Source organism: Harpegnathos saltator, unplaced genomic scaffold, assembly GCF_003227715.2.
Source record: "Harpegnathos saltator strain DR-91 unplaced genomic scaffold, Hsal_v8.6 scaffold96, whole genome shotgun sequence".
In the NCBI taxonomy this organism is placed as follows: Eukaryota; Metazoa; Arthropoda; class Insecta; order Hymenoptera; family Formicidae; genus Harpegnathos; species Harpegnathos saltator.
In genome coordinates this window covers 1158186-1174076 of record NW_020230724.1, presented here as the reverse complement: position 1 = coordinate 1174076, position 15891 = coordinate 1158186, and the positions used below count along the sequence as shown (strand labels likewise).

The window sequence follows — 15891 nt, the reverse complement described above, 5'->3', positions numbered from 1 at the left end:
TTGGAATTGTGTCGTATAGAATCGGTTGTGCATCGGTAACTACTCGTTCGAGTACAATGATAGCGTGTCCGAAATATTGGATGTTAAATACGTGTCTGCGAGGTCAGCACGACGTTTTAAAAATTATTAAAAAACAACGTTAGTTCCAGTAGCATTTTTCATAGTTTTACATTTCCTAATAAAAATAAAAAAAAGTTTCGTATTCTTAATACCTTAGAAAAGAAAATTGAAAAAATGTGCTAACTTCCAGCGCGATACAGTCTTCTCTAAAGTATTGTACAAGAAGCAGGTGAGTAATACGCTCTTTGATGAGAGTTCTCGTTACTTTTAGGCTAATTTTATAATTATGGAGCAGAACAAAATTCCAACATTTAACAATTCTGTACAATTTTAAATATTCGCCACCAGCACGACACTCGCTGAAAATGTATCGTGCTGCCGACTTACTGCACTTCTGACGGTACCAGGGCAGTCTGAAAAGTTCTCCGCCTGACACATAGATGGCATTAGAAACTGTCAAACTATAATTGTATTGGAAAGTGGCATCCCTGATATAAACCCATGTAAAATTTTATTTCGATCTGTCAAGTCATTCGAGTAGTACGTAGTTTCAGCTTGTTCTACTCGAGTCTCATACAATTCGATCATTCGCAGTTATTGTTCCGCCGTATAATTATTTTTAAATTAATTTTAACTTTTGGCCCCAGCACGACACTCGGTGAAAACATGTCGCCAAAGGTGAAAATTAATTCAGAAATAGTTACACGGCGAAACAATGACCGAAAATGGTTGAATTGTATGGAACTCGAGTAGAACAAGCTACCGTTAGAAGTGCAGTAAGTCGACGGCACGACACATTTTCAGCGAGTGTCGTGCTGGCGGCGAATATTTAAAATTGTACAGAATTGTTACGAGGGTAGTCCCAGAAGTACCCGACCTGACGTATAGATGGCGGTTGTTTCAAAAGAATGACCATCGTAGAAAGTACCAACCTTATAAAGCTTAAGTTTGAAGTTTGACGACGCTACGTTGTTTAGTATTTGTTTGGCAGCCATCAATAGTGAACGCTCTCAGTGAATTTGTAAACATGGAGAAAATTGGTCATCGTTATGTGATGCAATACTTCCATTTGAAAGGCCTCAGTCCAACCAATATGAAAGCGGAGCTAGATTCCACTCCGGGGGAGTCTGCTCCTTCGTTTACAACAGTAAAATATTGGGTGGCAGAGTTTAAACGAGGCCGTACGAGCTGTCAAGACGAACATCGCAGTGATCGACCGAAATGAGGTGGTCACGCCAGAAATGGTGAAGAAAATCCACAAAATGGTATTGAATGACCGTCGACTGAAAGTGCGCGAGTTAGCAGATATGGTAGGCATTTCAAACAGTGCTGTACATCGCATATTGACTGAAAATTTGGACATGAGACAGCTGTGCGCAAGATGGGTGCCGTGATTGGAACAGAAACAGCGTCGTGAGGATGTTTCAATCGAGTGTACGGCGAAGTTTCCCAGCAATAAAGCCGAGTTTTTGCGTCGATTCATAACCATGAATGAAACATGGGTCCATCACTTCACACCTGAGACGAAGAAACAGTCAAAACAATGGACCAAGGTGGCTTGATGGCCGATTTGAGGAGCTCGACGATTCCCACTATAAACAGGGTATCGAAGTTATTGAACATCGCTGAGAAAAGTGTATCGAGCTAAAAGGAGACTATGCAGAGAAATAAAGATATTTTTTCCCAAATTTTTTGTGTTTTCTTTGTTAGGTCAGGTACTTCTGGGACTACCCTCGTAATTGTTGGAATTTTGCTCTGAAATGCTCCATAGTTATGGAACTAGCCTAAAACTAACGTGAACTCTCGTCAAAAAGCGTATTATTTACCAGCTTCTTGTACTTTAGAGGAGACTGTGTCGTGTTGGAAGCATGAGGTTAGCACGACATGTTTTCAATTTCGATTTTTCGGTATTAAGAATATGGAACTTTTTTTTATTTTTATCAAGAAGTGTACAACTGTGAAAAATGCTACTGGAATTAACGTTATTTTCTAATAATTTTTAAAATGTGCTAACTTCACACAGAGAGAACGATTCAGTTGAATTTAACAAATGCTTATTTGGAATAGCCCAAATAAAGTTTTTGATCGATCGATCGAACGAAGTTTTGTTTGACGCGACAAAAATATTTTGTTGCAGCTTAGTTCCAACGAAATGTTTCTGTTGCGTCAAACAAAATTTTGCTCGATCAATCAAAAAATTTATTTCGACTATTCCAAATAAGCATTTGTTAGATTCAACTACATCGTTCTCTCTGTGCACAGACACGTTAAACACCTGTGCGCATTGTTTTCGAAGTGACAGTCCCTCTCTCTCCTTGGGATACTATTGTACGTCTCGGCGCAACCTTATTTCGCGATATCGTCTCGATATCCGGCTTTTCGGCGTATTTCTAGGACCTCCAGTTTCTGACTTTCCAGATTCTCCGACTCTTCGACGGACGATGCATGTCCGTCCGGTGCGTTTGACGCACCGTGAAGAATACTCGACGGTATCTCGCGCCGGATTAATGTCGCGCCGGCGAGCAGCTGCGAATGCATTGGCACGGCGCTCGGTATCCGCTCGGTAACAAGGCCGTTAACGCGTGTCGTTAACATTAGCACCGCGCTGCCGTAATTCGCGCACTCAGCGCACCACTTGATCCTCTCCGCGATTCTCCCGCACCTTTCGTTCTCCTCTCGTACGAGCAGCCGGAAGAGTGTCGGCGCTGTTATGGAATGGCGCCAGTAATTTTCACAATGAGACGTCGAATGACACGCCGTGCAATGACGTTCCGTCCCTCGTGGCTGTTTCATTGCGACAATCAACGTCGATACCACCTCGACTTTGCGTATATGCGAAGATTTGTACCGCCCGACGATCGTTCCCACACGCGGAAGGTATTCTTTTATCACCTTATTCTGTTACATCTACGCCGATTGACACTGCGCACCGCTTTGACTTTGGTATTATGATACTGAGCTTTCCATTTGTTGAAAAGGGTCCACTCGCTGAAGTCGAAACGAGTATTTGATTAATGATCCTTTTATTAATTCTCTCTGCGTTCACTGAGAAAATTATTTCAGACTTGCGTTACGGCGTACTGACTCTCATTAGCTCCCTTTGTACTTACCTCACTTTTCGATCGAGCGCCGAAGAGCCTCGAGCCATTTTTTTCTACTTCTTACTACAAACTACCGAATCAACGCCACGTTAACGTCGCTTCGATTCTTCGCTTCAGTTTCTTCACGCGCACGCTACTTGTATTGCCACCGACGAACAATGTCTGAAATATTACCAAACTCCATTAAGGGTCGTCTCGACGTTGGTTCCTCTAGTCGCGCGCCGAGGTCCTTTTTGTCGCGTCGGATCCTCTCGACGTAAATTGTTGACTTATCCTAATGGATTAATAAAATATTCATCCAACGCCGCGGACCGAATAAATCGCATACGTGCAGATCGCGCGGCTGCCGCAGCCATCGTCGCTCGTTGTTACTCAGAAAGTACCTCAGGCTCGCTCGTCTCTCATCCTCTCTGCCTCTCTCCCTCGCCCTCTTACATAGGATTCGAATCCGATATCGCACGGCTTATCTTGGCCTTCATCCCCCTCTGCGTTCCCTCCTTCTCTCTCTTCCCATCCCCGGCACCCTGTGCGCGGAGCGGGTTCGATGAGCGCAAGGCTATCTCGAGGGAGTTCTGACGGGAAATTATCTCGAAAAATGTATCCCCCCCCTGAGCTCTCTCGCGGAGGAGCAGGATCTGGGACGGCGGGAGAGCGGGACGGGGAGAGAGAGGAGCGCCCGGACTCTCGAATAGACAGATTGCCGGAATCAGATCCGCGAGTCTCTCTTTCTCCCCGTCTTGCCGGAGCGCGCGCGCGCGCTTCCCGAACGGGGTTCCAGCCCCGTCGCGGTACTCGATAAGACTAATCTGCTAATCGATGCCCGGCGACGATGGGGGATAACGAACCTAATTTTTCTCCGCTATTAAGCCGGATTCGGGAACGTTGGGTCGATTGCTCGCGCGGTAACTCACACTCGTCGCAAATAGAATCTCGAGTCTCGGCCGAGATTCGCTTTCCACCGTTCTCTCTCTCTCTCTCTCTCTCTCTCTCTCTCTCTCTCTCACGCGCGCGCGTGGTTGTTATTTACGGCGGTGTTCATTTTCACTTTGTAAAGAGGCCTCAATTTCGTCCCCTTCGCCTCCTCCTCCTCCTCCTCCTCCTCGTTCCCAGGGCGTAATTGGAGCGTCCCCGATCGGCTCGTTTAATGAGTCGAACCGCGCGACGAGAGATCGTGCGATACGAACGATACGGACACACGTCGAATCGTCGTTGTCGGATCCTTCTCCCTTTCTCTCCTTTTTTCCTCCTCTTTTCCTGCCCTCCTCCCTCCGTCGCCTACGACTGTTTCATAGTTTTCTTCGCGACAGCCCCGACAATCGGGGAGATGCAGACGTGGCACGACCCGCATCCCATTCAATCAGGGGGCGCAGCCTGACTCACAAGGGTGAGAGAGAGAGAGAGAGAGAGAGAGAGAGAGAGAGAGAGAGAGAGAGAGAGAGAGAGAGAGAGAGAGAGAAGGAGCGAGAGAGAGAAGGAGCGAGAGCGGAGTCGAAAGCACAGTCGGACGGTTACGGAGGAGACGTCTCCTTCCTTCCGCCCGCGCTCCTTTTTTCTCTTGTTTCACCCGCAGGTAAGGCACGATAGGCTTCTTACACACCCGGGGCGTTGCACTATCTGTCTTCCGTCTTCCTTTCTTAGGCCGGCGGGAAGGTATTCGCGTTATTACGAAGGCTCCCCGTGTTCGCGATTTCTTGCGAATTCGTGTGTTTAACGATCGATGCGAGATGAGAAAATTAATGTATTAGGTGTACAACTTTGCTTCCGTCGTTTTCTTTGCCGAAATTCGAGGCTTTATTGTAAAAAACTGGTTATACACTTATGATTCAAAGTATTGTCCATCGCTGGCCACTACTTTCTCCCATCTTTCGGGCAGCGTACGAATCCCGCGTTGAAAAAACTGGTCATCTTTTGAAGCGATCCACGAATCGATCCAATTTCTTACTTCTTCATAAGACCGGAAGTGCTGGTCAACCAGGCCGTGCGCCATTGATCGAAACAAGTGATAGAGGGAGCTCAGAGGGAGCAACGTCTGGAGAATACGGCGGGTGGGGTAGGACTTCCCATTTCAACGTTTCCAAGTATGACCATACTTGACCACTTTCGCAACATGGGCTCGAGCATTGTCATGCTGCAAAATCACTTTATCGTGTCTCTCGTTGTATCGCGGCCGTTTGTCTTTCAATGCTCGGCTCAAACGCATTAATTGCGTTCGACAACGATCGCCTGTGATTGTTTCAGTCGGTTCTAACAGCTCATAATACACTACGCCGAGCTGGTCCCACCAAATACAGAGCATGACCTTGGAGCCGTGAATATTCGGTTTGGCCGTCGACGTGGATATGCCCATGATTTTCTGCGCTTGGGGTTATCGTAATGAAACCATTTTTCGTCCCCAGTCACAATGCGATGCAGAAATCCCTTCCGTCTTTGCCTTTCAAGCAACCGTTCACAAGCAAACAAACGCCGTTCAACATCTCTCGGTTTCAACTCGTACGGCACCCAATTTCCTTGCTTCTGAATCATTCCCATGTCTTTGAGGCGTTTTGAAATTGCTTGTTGAGTCACTCCCAATGATCGTGCCAATTCTTCTTGACTTTGACACGAGTCTTCATTAAGTAATGCCTCCAATTCTGCATCTTCGAAAACCTTCTCTCTTCCACCGCTATGGCCGGTCTTCGACGTGAAAATCACCGTTCTTGAAGCGTTGAAACCACTCACGACACGTTCTTTCACTAATAGCGGCCTCACCATAAGTATTTGAGAGCATTCGATGAGCCTCAGCCGCAGATTTCTTGAGGCAGAAAATTAAAACCTCCCGCAAATGACGAGAATTTGCCTCGTAAACTGACATTTTCAATCGAGAATAACTTTATGATGCAGACACAAATCGACTAATGTTTCTACGGGGTTATGTTGACAGATGCCCAAGTTTATTGCATGACGTCTATGATCTATTTATTTCGACCGCTACTTACCGCTAAAGCCATCTATAAGAAAACGGCGGAAGCAAAGTTGTACACCTAATACCTTCGTGATTCGAACTTTGATACTTATCGAGCGCGATGAAAGGCAGGGAGGTAACGAAGAAGCGGGAATTCGCAGCGAAGGACATTTTTGAGCTGTCGATTAGCGCGCGGACGAATTTTGGACTCATCTTCTCGCCAACATGGGGTTGGCGAGGGGGTGAAAGCGGAGTGCGCCCGCGGTGTGAATACTTCACAAGATTCCGGCCAGTGTTGCGCGCGTTAACCCAGTTACATAGGGAGCTTGAGTACGCGTTTAAACAATACAGAAAGTAACGTGCGGACTGTGTCGTCCGCTTTTTAAGAGGATAAGAAAGTTTCCACGGTTTCTCCCCGCGCTTTCCCGTAGCTTCCTAAGTAGCGTTTTTATCCGCCTCGTTTTCCGCCCCTCCTCTCCCGTCTCGAGTATTTCGACATAGCAGTTCCTCGCTTTATATTTTTTGCTCGTAGCCGTTTCCTCGTTGATGTGTCTCTCTTTCGCTCTCCTCCCGCACTCCCGCACTCTACTCTCCGCTTTGACGTATCGCCAACTCGCACGTCACAATTAACGTTCAGCGATATACTGCGAAATCTTTATCCCCGCCGGAGCGTCCCGACTTGCCAAGTAATCTCCAACGAGGAACAGACGATCGTGATTTATCGCGCGAGAGGAGGATTTCTTCCCTGACTGACGTCTCCGCTGCGTATGCCAAAGCAATTCGGCCGATGGCGCCTAGAAGAAAAGTCCCCCGGCCCCCCCCCCCCGTCCTGACGGATAAAGCGCCCTATTCCGCCGAATATTATTCTTCTCGCGAAAGATGACACTTCGATGGGGAATGCTATTGTTCTCGCTCCGCGAGACCGCGCGCTAAGGAAGCCACTTTGAAATAAACACACAAACTCCATTCCTTCGCCGGCGGACATTTTTCCAGCGGGACATTTTCCTTGCATAGAGAAATCGGCAGGTGATGGCGGTTTGCGGAAAAAAAATTAAAGGGGCCAAAGAAAAAGGCAGAGAGAGAGAGAGAGAGAGAGAGAGAGAGAGATCGCGAGGTGGCGAAAAAGGAAGGTTAGAGTTGGGGAGAGAAGGAGGGAGAAAAAAGCGCAAAGCCTTTCCTGTCTTTTCATTCACCTAATGGATCGCATAAAGTATGCCGTTGCCAGGAGGTCGTTCCCTTTTGTCGAGATATCGATTTTATTGCGAGCGGCTAAGTTTCGCGGAAGTCGGAGGTGGCTGGCGTGAAACGAACCGAAAATCAGGACTCGGCGGAGCTTAAGTCGTCCGGAGTGTGCCGTGAAAGAGTGTGTCCGGAGACGACGACGACGACGACGACTCGGTCGCGTTCAACGCTCGACCGAGTGAATCAGCTCGCGGTTGGCTGATTGAGCACCGATATATCGATTCGCTCGCGCGCGCGCGCGCGCGCGGTGTCGGTGAATGGTCGGTCGGCCGGACAGGAGAGGTGAGTGGGGCGAGGGGCGAAGATCGGTGCTATTAATTTAATAAAGCGATTTGATCGCGCGAACAGAGGCAATCTCCGTCGGGGCGCGGCGCTCCGCCGAAAGTGAGAATTAATCTGCATCTAAATTGGAAGCCGCGAAAAGAGGAGACACAACGTCCGCCGGGTTGCGCACCCCCCGGTATAATCGGGAGACGAGAGAGAGAGAGAGAGAGAGAGAGGCGCGCGTCCGCGTTTAATCACGCGGATTGTCGCGCGCGCGCGGCGCGAGCGGATTGCCGGCGGATCGCGCGTCGTCCAGCGGATCCGCCGAGTGGGCTTAATCGCGAGCGCTTTAACGCAATTTCCCAAAGTCATCGTTGTGAGCGCGATTCGTTAGCGGGCGGGAGAGCGGGAGGGTGGTGGGTTCGAGTGGGCGCTCCCTCGAGCAAGTCCTTCCGCGCCGTTGGAGCTTTACGACAAGCCGAAATTTGACCGAAGTCGAAACGAGTATCCGGTTTAACGGTCGTCGGAGTAAATTCGACTTCGTAATTTAGCATCTTCGCGGTGGCAAACAGCGATTGCCGGCGATTGCCGGTCTCTCGCCGGGGGTAGTTGGAGCAGTGAGACAAAGGCAGAGAGAGAGAGAGAGAGAGAGAATGAGTCAGGGAAGCGTACAAACAGGCGGCGTAAACTTGTCACGCAGACAAGAATCATCGAAAATTCGGCGGCGGGAAACTTGCCGCGGGGGAGGAGTGGGAGGGGCCACGGTTAATTCAATTTATTCCGACTTCCTCGCCCGGCTTTCCTGCGCCGTGTCGTTTCGAGCTGCGCCTGCGAGTTTGTCGCGTCCGCAAACACGGCGGCTCGGTCATTAGCGAAGACACGCGCGTACGTTAGAGGAAGAGAGAAAAAGTAATCGCAACGAGCGATGGATTTTTCATCTCCGCCCCTCCGCTCGATACGCCGAAGCGACGCCCTGTGAGCTCAGTCTTGGTGCTGACGAAGCGCCCGCCCGCCCGCCGCGCCGTCGATAGTCGTGCGGAGAAATCCGAGTTAATGTCGGGGCATTGTTAGTCAATTATAATAATGCACGGTGCGAGATTACTGGTGGCGACTAATTGCATCCGCCGTGTGCGCGCCCGCTAGGCGCACACTAGGCGCACAGCTGCGCGACTGAGTTATTGAATGGATCTGTGTGCTCCCATATAAACGCGCGCGCGCGCGCGCAATCGTGACACACGTAACACACGCCGCCCCATTGTCTCGATAAAATAGCAGACTTAAACACCGCCTGTCCGACGCCCCCGAGATATATACATATGACGCACACGTGTCTCACACGTAGTAAGTGTATTTGACATGTGTACCTGCCACACCACGTCCCGTTGCTGCGACCGGTCGATTGTGAGTCTCTGCTGTAATCGAAGGCCCACGTGAGAGCCGCGATGCGATTCGTCACGTACGACCACCGGCGACGCTAAGGTGTCGCACACGTCGGATCCATTCAATTAGAGATCATCCGAGTCGGGTGTCAGCGAGAGATGCTGCGAAAGCAGAGACCGAGAGAAAGAGGAGGGAACGGAGGGAGGATTTGCTCTCGACGCTGAATCGCGTCGCTGCGGGATCCACGAGGGATCCTCCTTCGTCCCGCGCCGCGAAATTCTCTCTCTTTAATAAATAAAGACGGGGATATTACATGTCGTCGATCGATTAAAGTCAAGGATGTGTGGGAGCTGGTTGGGGCTGGAAGGGGGGATCGGGGAAAGCGAGCAGCGGTCTGTAAATTTTAGTCGATATTTCGACGTTGACACTGACGACGTTTCTTCTCTTGTTTCCATTCTTTTTTATTTTTCTTTTTCCTTTTTTGAACTTGACGATTCGCGGTATAAACAGAGTTTTATCAATATGATAAATATTTAGACGTCGAGTGGTCGCTTTATTCGATATTTCTCTTGCGTATGTCGCTATTTCTCTGTTTGCCTGATATTCGATTTGCGGAAAAAAGGAACAGAGAGAGAGAGAGAGAGAGAGAGAGACACGTTTGGATAAATCTCTGACATGTTGACGTTCGTGAGAGAAGAACAGAGCCTGGCACGCTCATTCTTTCTCACTCTCTCTCTCTCTCTCTCTCGCAGCCGTGCAATATCACGAAAGTACTCGACGTACCGTTATGCGATAAACCGAGATCGTATATTGACCTTATTACGCTTTATATCCTACGTGGACAATGGCCGTAGTTTAAAGTGCATTATGCAATACGTTGAAACATAACGGACAAAGTTTCCGTCCGTATTCCGGGTATGAGCCGCGTATTATCGGTTGAATAATTCAGTCCATTTCAATGTTTCACAGTGACATAAAAGGACGTAGTTATGGAAATGAGCGAGTTGAAATTTCATAGGAATCCGATTATTGCCTCGAATTCGACGGGATACGTGTCGTTACTTGGCCGGTGACGCTGAAAAATATGATGCGTCGTTATGCGCGCGCGCGCGCGTTGTGTCGACGCGGAGATATCCGCGTCGACACATTTCCCTCTCGTTTCGGCTCGTTAATTCGGCCGTCGTTAAACGGCGTCGGTCCTGGAAATTGGCGAAAAAATTCATCGCGAGCCCGTTCGCCGCGCGACTTCCTCAGTTGACTCTGCGGCTAATGATATCGGCGGACATGTTGAACGGCGCCCATCGTGGGCGCAGTCGTAGATTGTCATCAGCTATTAAGTCCTTATGCACATCAGCTCGCCCTAAGGGATTGCGACAGTTGCCGCCGTGGACGTGAGAGAGCGCAAGTTTAAACGCCATAAATCATTCCCTGACACATTTATGCCAGTCGCGTGCGGCGGGTTTGCCACATTACACTCAACTTCCCAACTTATATAAATTTCATACCGACCAAGCCGCGCTTTTCGGAGGCCCCCGCGCGCCCGAGAAAGTGCCGAGTAATAACGCAAGAGACATTTCCGGGTCAAAAGCTGCGGCCCGTCGTCCCCTCGGCCGCGATTATTTCTTCCGAACTCCCTTGTCTATTGTTACGCGACAAATACAAGCGCCTGGCGCTCCCCATTGTCTGCCCCCGGTATTCAGGGGTTTCATGGCACAATTAAAACCAGCATTCCGTCGGAATTAAAATCGTTGTCAACTATATGGCAAATATTGTTGCCGCTTTTCGCCGTTGTTGCCGCGACGTGCGCGCGGCCAAGTGGAAAACAAATGATAATAAAAAACGACAAACCCGGAGGAAAGAAAATTATCTAGAAAATGCGAGTTTAATTGCGCGAACACGCGCGCGTAGTATCAATTTCACGCTTATTGGCTTTTGCAGTGATAATATTTAAAACAATTATTATCTTATCTCTGGTCGTGTATATATATGTGTGTGTGTGTGTGTGTGTGTGTGTGTGTGTGTGCGTGCGATCGCATTCGCATTTAATTTATGGAAATGTGAAGCAATTTGCGATAGAAATGAAGCGCGATTTCCTCACAAATTTATTGACATCATGTTCGACAATGAAATTACTTTCAGGACTGGCCAACGGAATTCAATTTTACGCCGCGTTACTCCCGCGGATCTCTCAATTTTCAGTTTGTGCGCAGTAGATCATGAAAGCAAACAAAATTAACCGCTGCTCTCCGACCCTGTGCCGTAGTGCGATATGTGTTAATTTGTCAAATATGCCGCAAGCGCGAGCCGGTGCGAGCGAGTACTGCGTGCGTGAGGTGTGCACGTTTTTCGCGAGCACGTTCACGGAGATTCGTCGTAGTCGTGCGCGCCTAGAGAGAGAGAGAGAGAGAGGGGAAGAGGGAGAGCTGCGAAAAAAAATGTAACGGGAGGGAAACGCGACAAGAGGAAAGGCATAAAATCGCGGCGGGCGAAACGGGAACGGCGAAATGTCTTCGGAAAGTCTTGCTTGCGCGGTCAAAGAAACGAGTTGCGTAGCAAACTGCTGATGTTTTATGTATACGCGGACCACAGCCGACGACGTGGGTATCGCGGATGCTGATTTCGCCATAAATATTTAATGAGCGATTCGTAACGAAGCCTCTCGTTGTCCGACATTATTCACCGGGCATTCGCTTTTTCCGCGCGTGCCAATTAAGAAACATAAATAATGGAGGCGCTCATGAAGCTGCGCAAGGATTCGCCCGCGGGGCGAATTTGCGAGACTTCCTTCTCCCTCCCCTCCCCTCCCCTTCCACCGTTTACCGAGAGGCTCAACAATATGTACCAATCAATTATTCAGATTTTTTCGGTGCTCTCAGACGTTGGCGTTACGACAATTCGTCGTGTGTGCGTGTGGGCGTGCGCCTGCGCGGCAAGATGGAATATCGCGGGTGCTATTCGCGTAAATTGTCGCTTCGATTCCGAAGTGATCGACATGATAATCACGGGAAGAGGTAATTGATTAAAAAATTAACCTCGATTTATAACGTTCGTACGGGAGCGCGCTCGTAAAATGTTGATATCTTTTACGCGATTACGCGTATTAAATGTGTGTATATTAATATAAATCGGTGTGTGTGATGTACTTCATCGGACATAATAATTAATTTGCATTCCATTTCCATTAGCTGCTTGATGCTTGCAATATTTCAAAGTATACCGGCTATAAATAGCTATTAATTTTTCGTTATTACTCTACGGAAGTTTCAGGACGATTAAATACGATTACGTGGGAAAAAAAGAGGAAGGGAGGGAGGGAGGGAGGGATGGAGGGAGGGAGGGAGGGAGGGAGGGAGAGAGAGAGAGGGGTGACGGGTGAGAATGAGTGAGAGTGAGAAAGAGAGAATCGAGGAAGTTAATTTAAAAAATAATTCTCGCTATCGGAGTAAACAGAGGAACCCCCATTTCGCTTTATCAAAGGTAAATCAATTTGCATTTAAATTAAACCCTCCGCGAAAACGAGAGAGAGAGAGAGAGAGAGAGGGGGAGGGAGGGAGAGAGGGGTGAAGGGGACAGGGAGAGGGAGCGAAAAGAGGGGAGTTGTGATGTTTGAGAGAGTACAAACGATGGATGAGGCGGGGTGGGGGGGACCATTTGATAATGGAAACCGCTTCTTAAGGCGCGAATCGCCTGTAAACACTTCGTCCTGTCGTTTCCCTCTCCATATTTTCCAGAGCCATCGGGATCGAACCGATTTGTTAAAAGCGGCTCGCGCTGGTCGCAAATTAAGCGATTTTGGGAGAGAATACGGGCGCGGATTCAATCTCTCGGATATCACTGGTATTTAAGAGTAAAATTCGATGTATGAGCGTTACGTTCGGGTAACCAGAATGGTGACGGCGGAGGTGGCAACTCGGGGGTAGTAAGAAGCACTTAGCTCAGGACGTGTTCCTATTTCGTAATGCCGTTGGAATTCTACCTACCCTTCTCCAGTCCGTCCTCGTCTTCCATCCTCGATAATACTACTACTGCGCGTACCATCGCGACGACGACGACGCCGACGACGACGACGACGACGACGACGACGACGACGACGACGACGACGACGACGACGACGACGACGACGACGACGACGACGACGACGGACGACGACGGACGACGACGACGACGACGACGACGACGACGACGACGACGACGACGACGACGACGACGACGAGGACAACGACGACGACGACGTCGACGGTAACTCGCACAGTGACATTAAATCGACTTTACTCGCTCGCTACTCATTTACCGCGACGCGTTCGTTCCCGTTCGTATACGCGAAACCGCGACGGGTAAGGCAAAGCGAGTCGATTTAACACATCGGCCGCACCATCGGCGCCCGCTATCGGTGACCGGCGCCTATGATTTCTCGTTAATTTGCGCGTAAAGCGTGACTAATTGCGCCCGGTGAATTAAATCCTGCGGTCGATAGGTCGCTGAGAAAACCAACTCATGAATATATATACACGTTTGTCGCAGCGCGATATATTTGTAATATACATTTGTTTGTATTCGTATTTGCGCGCACATTTATGTATTTCAGCGATATATTTATTTGTCCTCACGCGTATTGCGTGACGTGTACAAGTAATCAAGTATTCCGATATTAAACACATTTCAAAGTCTATAAACAAAGTTTTTATTTTTAATCAACTATACAATAAATTTTGTTGAGTTTACTCACTTTTACTCAAACAGCGCTCTCTAAGAGAGTACTGTTTATGCATTAAACAATTAAAGTAGGAAGACACTTGCGAATGCTTGGTTACGCTTGGACGTCTCTAAGATCTATCATCATAATTTCGGTTTGCCTAAATTTTAATGAAGCTCACGGTCACCTCTCGTGTAACGCCACCGTGGATAGTCGATGAGACCACGGCGATCTGTCGTCGACATTTCGTTTGTATTCAGTTTACAGGCTCTATAAAATTTCCGCGCGCACGCGATCGCTGCAGTTCCGTGCAATTCCAGCGTTCGACAAAGTGGACGGAAGCAATCTCGTTGGAATTTGCCGGAGTGCAGGAACAAATAACTACCTGAATTAAAGAAACGTCCGTGTGGACGCATCGCGTCGTCCGTGAGCGTCGATCGAGAGAGTGTCGCGGTCGAATTTGGCCGGCGGCGAAGAATTCGTTCGGTCCGGTCGAGCGCGAGGCGAAATTAGCGGTCTTTCGCGCGGCGAGCTTATCGCTCTCGGCGTCACGAAGTGGCAACGCAAAAACCGGCCGCGCCAACTGCGAAACTGCAGGGTGACGTCGATGTTGTTGTGTGTACTCACTGCATATGTAGCGTCGCAAGCGGCTTGTCCGAGAAGAGCACGACCGGCCGGTCGAAGCGTTGGTTACGACCGCAAACGCGAGCGCTGCCTTCGAGCTGCAGCCAGCCGCCCTCGCACCTGCAAAACAAGAGGACGACGCTTCCGGTTAGCGGCCATTATCTCCTTCCGCGCAATTTGCTAATTAGTTTCGGCTAATAGATTCTCGATCCGACGTCTCGCGCCGCGCACGCGCGAGACCGCGCGAGTCAACCGTCGCGTCGTGAAGATCGCCGTGAAATTTCGCGAAGGTGAGAGAGCACGCGAATTTTGTCTCGCCTCGCCGGCCGGCCGCGCCGTTGCGCTGAACACCAGAATGCACTCGGATTAAGTCGGTCGTTACTTTACCGAGTATACCGAACCGGGAGCTCATTATTTATTGCGCTTACTAATGCGACTTCATCTCGCCGAATCCCGGAAAAATTACGAAACAGCTGCGGCTCATCATGGCAGGCATGAGAGAGGGATGAGCGCGCGCGCGCGCGCGGAGGCTTCACGCTCGGGAATGTTTTACTTCGCGGAACTACGCCGTCTACGCTTGATTTGGCTATACGTGCTCCGAATTCGGCTTTATCCTCTATAACGTCAGCGCCAGCGGTGGCAACTACGTTGCGCCGGATTAATTGAATTCTGCTGGAAATCATATTTTGGAACAATTCAATATGCAAAGTTTGATGTTGACTGCGAATTCTCCGGCGCGCACGGTAGCGCTTACACTCGGCTCGGATTAACTCGCGCGAAGTGCGAGATCGAATTTAGATCGCATCGGCTTGCGTGTCTCGTTGCACGCGCTTTTGATTTCTTCCGCGACGCACGAGCGCGCGCCTGCATACGTAAGCATCGCGCGAGCGCAAAAGTTTTGACCAGTTTCTCAAAGACGCGACTGATCCAGCTTGACGACAGCGCTTGCAGATACATAGACGGATAATATACTGAAGATACACTGTAAAACTAGGCATCGGAACATGTGCGTTAAAATCGAGTGTTGGTGCGTGATTTTGACACATTAGCTGGCGTTAAGGCACTATAAGTGCAAAATAATTCGTTTTCTGTGACAAAAGTGTGTTTTAATGACACACTCGTCTGTTAATAACACACCATGTAACACACTGCAGAAACGCGTTACTTTCCCTCAACAATCCCGTGACACACGTAGAGCGTGTTTTTTAAACACAGAATGATAATCGAAATATACTGGGAACACACTTGGATGATATATTGGATAACACACCAACAGTAATTCTGTTAACACACGTTTAAACGAACACACATATGTGTATTAAAAAAGATACATGCGAGAGAGACACAAATCGACAAAATCGGCGGTTACTCGCTTTCAAAAAAGTATTGTATCTGTTGTATCTATTGAACGAATTAATGCATTAATAACCTGCTTTCATATTATCACAGACTAAATCATTAATTATATGTTTAAACGTAATATGTTAAATAACGCGTGACTTAAAATGGAAGAAATGTGTCGGAAAAGATTCATTCATTCACACGCTTGTGCGTTTCAAAATAACACACTTGGATTTGCTCAATTC

General features: G+C 48.6%; 1 protein-coding gene and 1 long non-coding RNA gene across 4 annotated transcripts in view; one reads left to right on the top strand and one right to left on the bottom strand.

Moving 5' to 3' along the window:
- The window catches only part of LOC105190582 (uncharacterized), a 290780-nt gene that overhangs the window by 115586 nt on the left and 159303 nt on the right, over positions 1-15891 (bottom strand). For all 3 annotated transcript variants that reach the window (XM_019844800.2, XM_025307811.1, XM_025307810.1), the window contains exon 5: positions 14309-14425. In XM_019844800.2, coding sequence (XP_019700359.1) covers positions 14309-14425 — 117 coding nt within the window. The remainder of the gene's footprint in view (positions 1-14308; positions 14426-15891) is intronic.
- The window catches only part of LOC112590639 (uncharacterized), a 155861-nt gene that overhangs the window by 104754 nt on the left and 35216 nt on the right, over positions 1-15891 (top strand). The gene's annotated exons all lie outside the window — the stretch shown is intronic.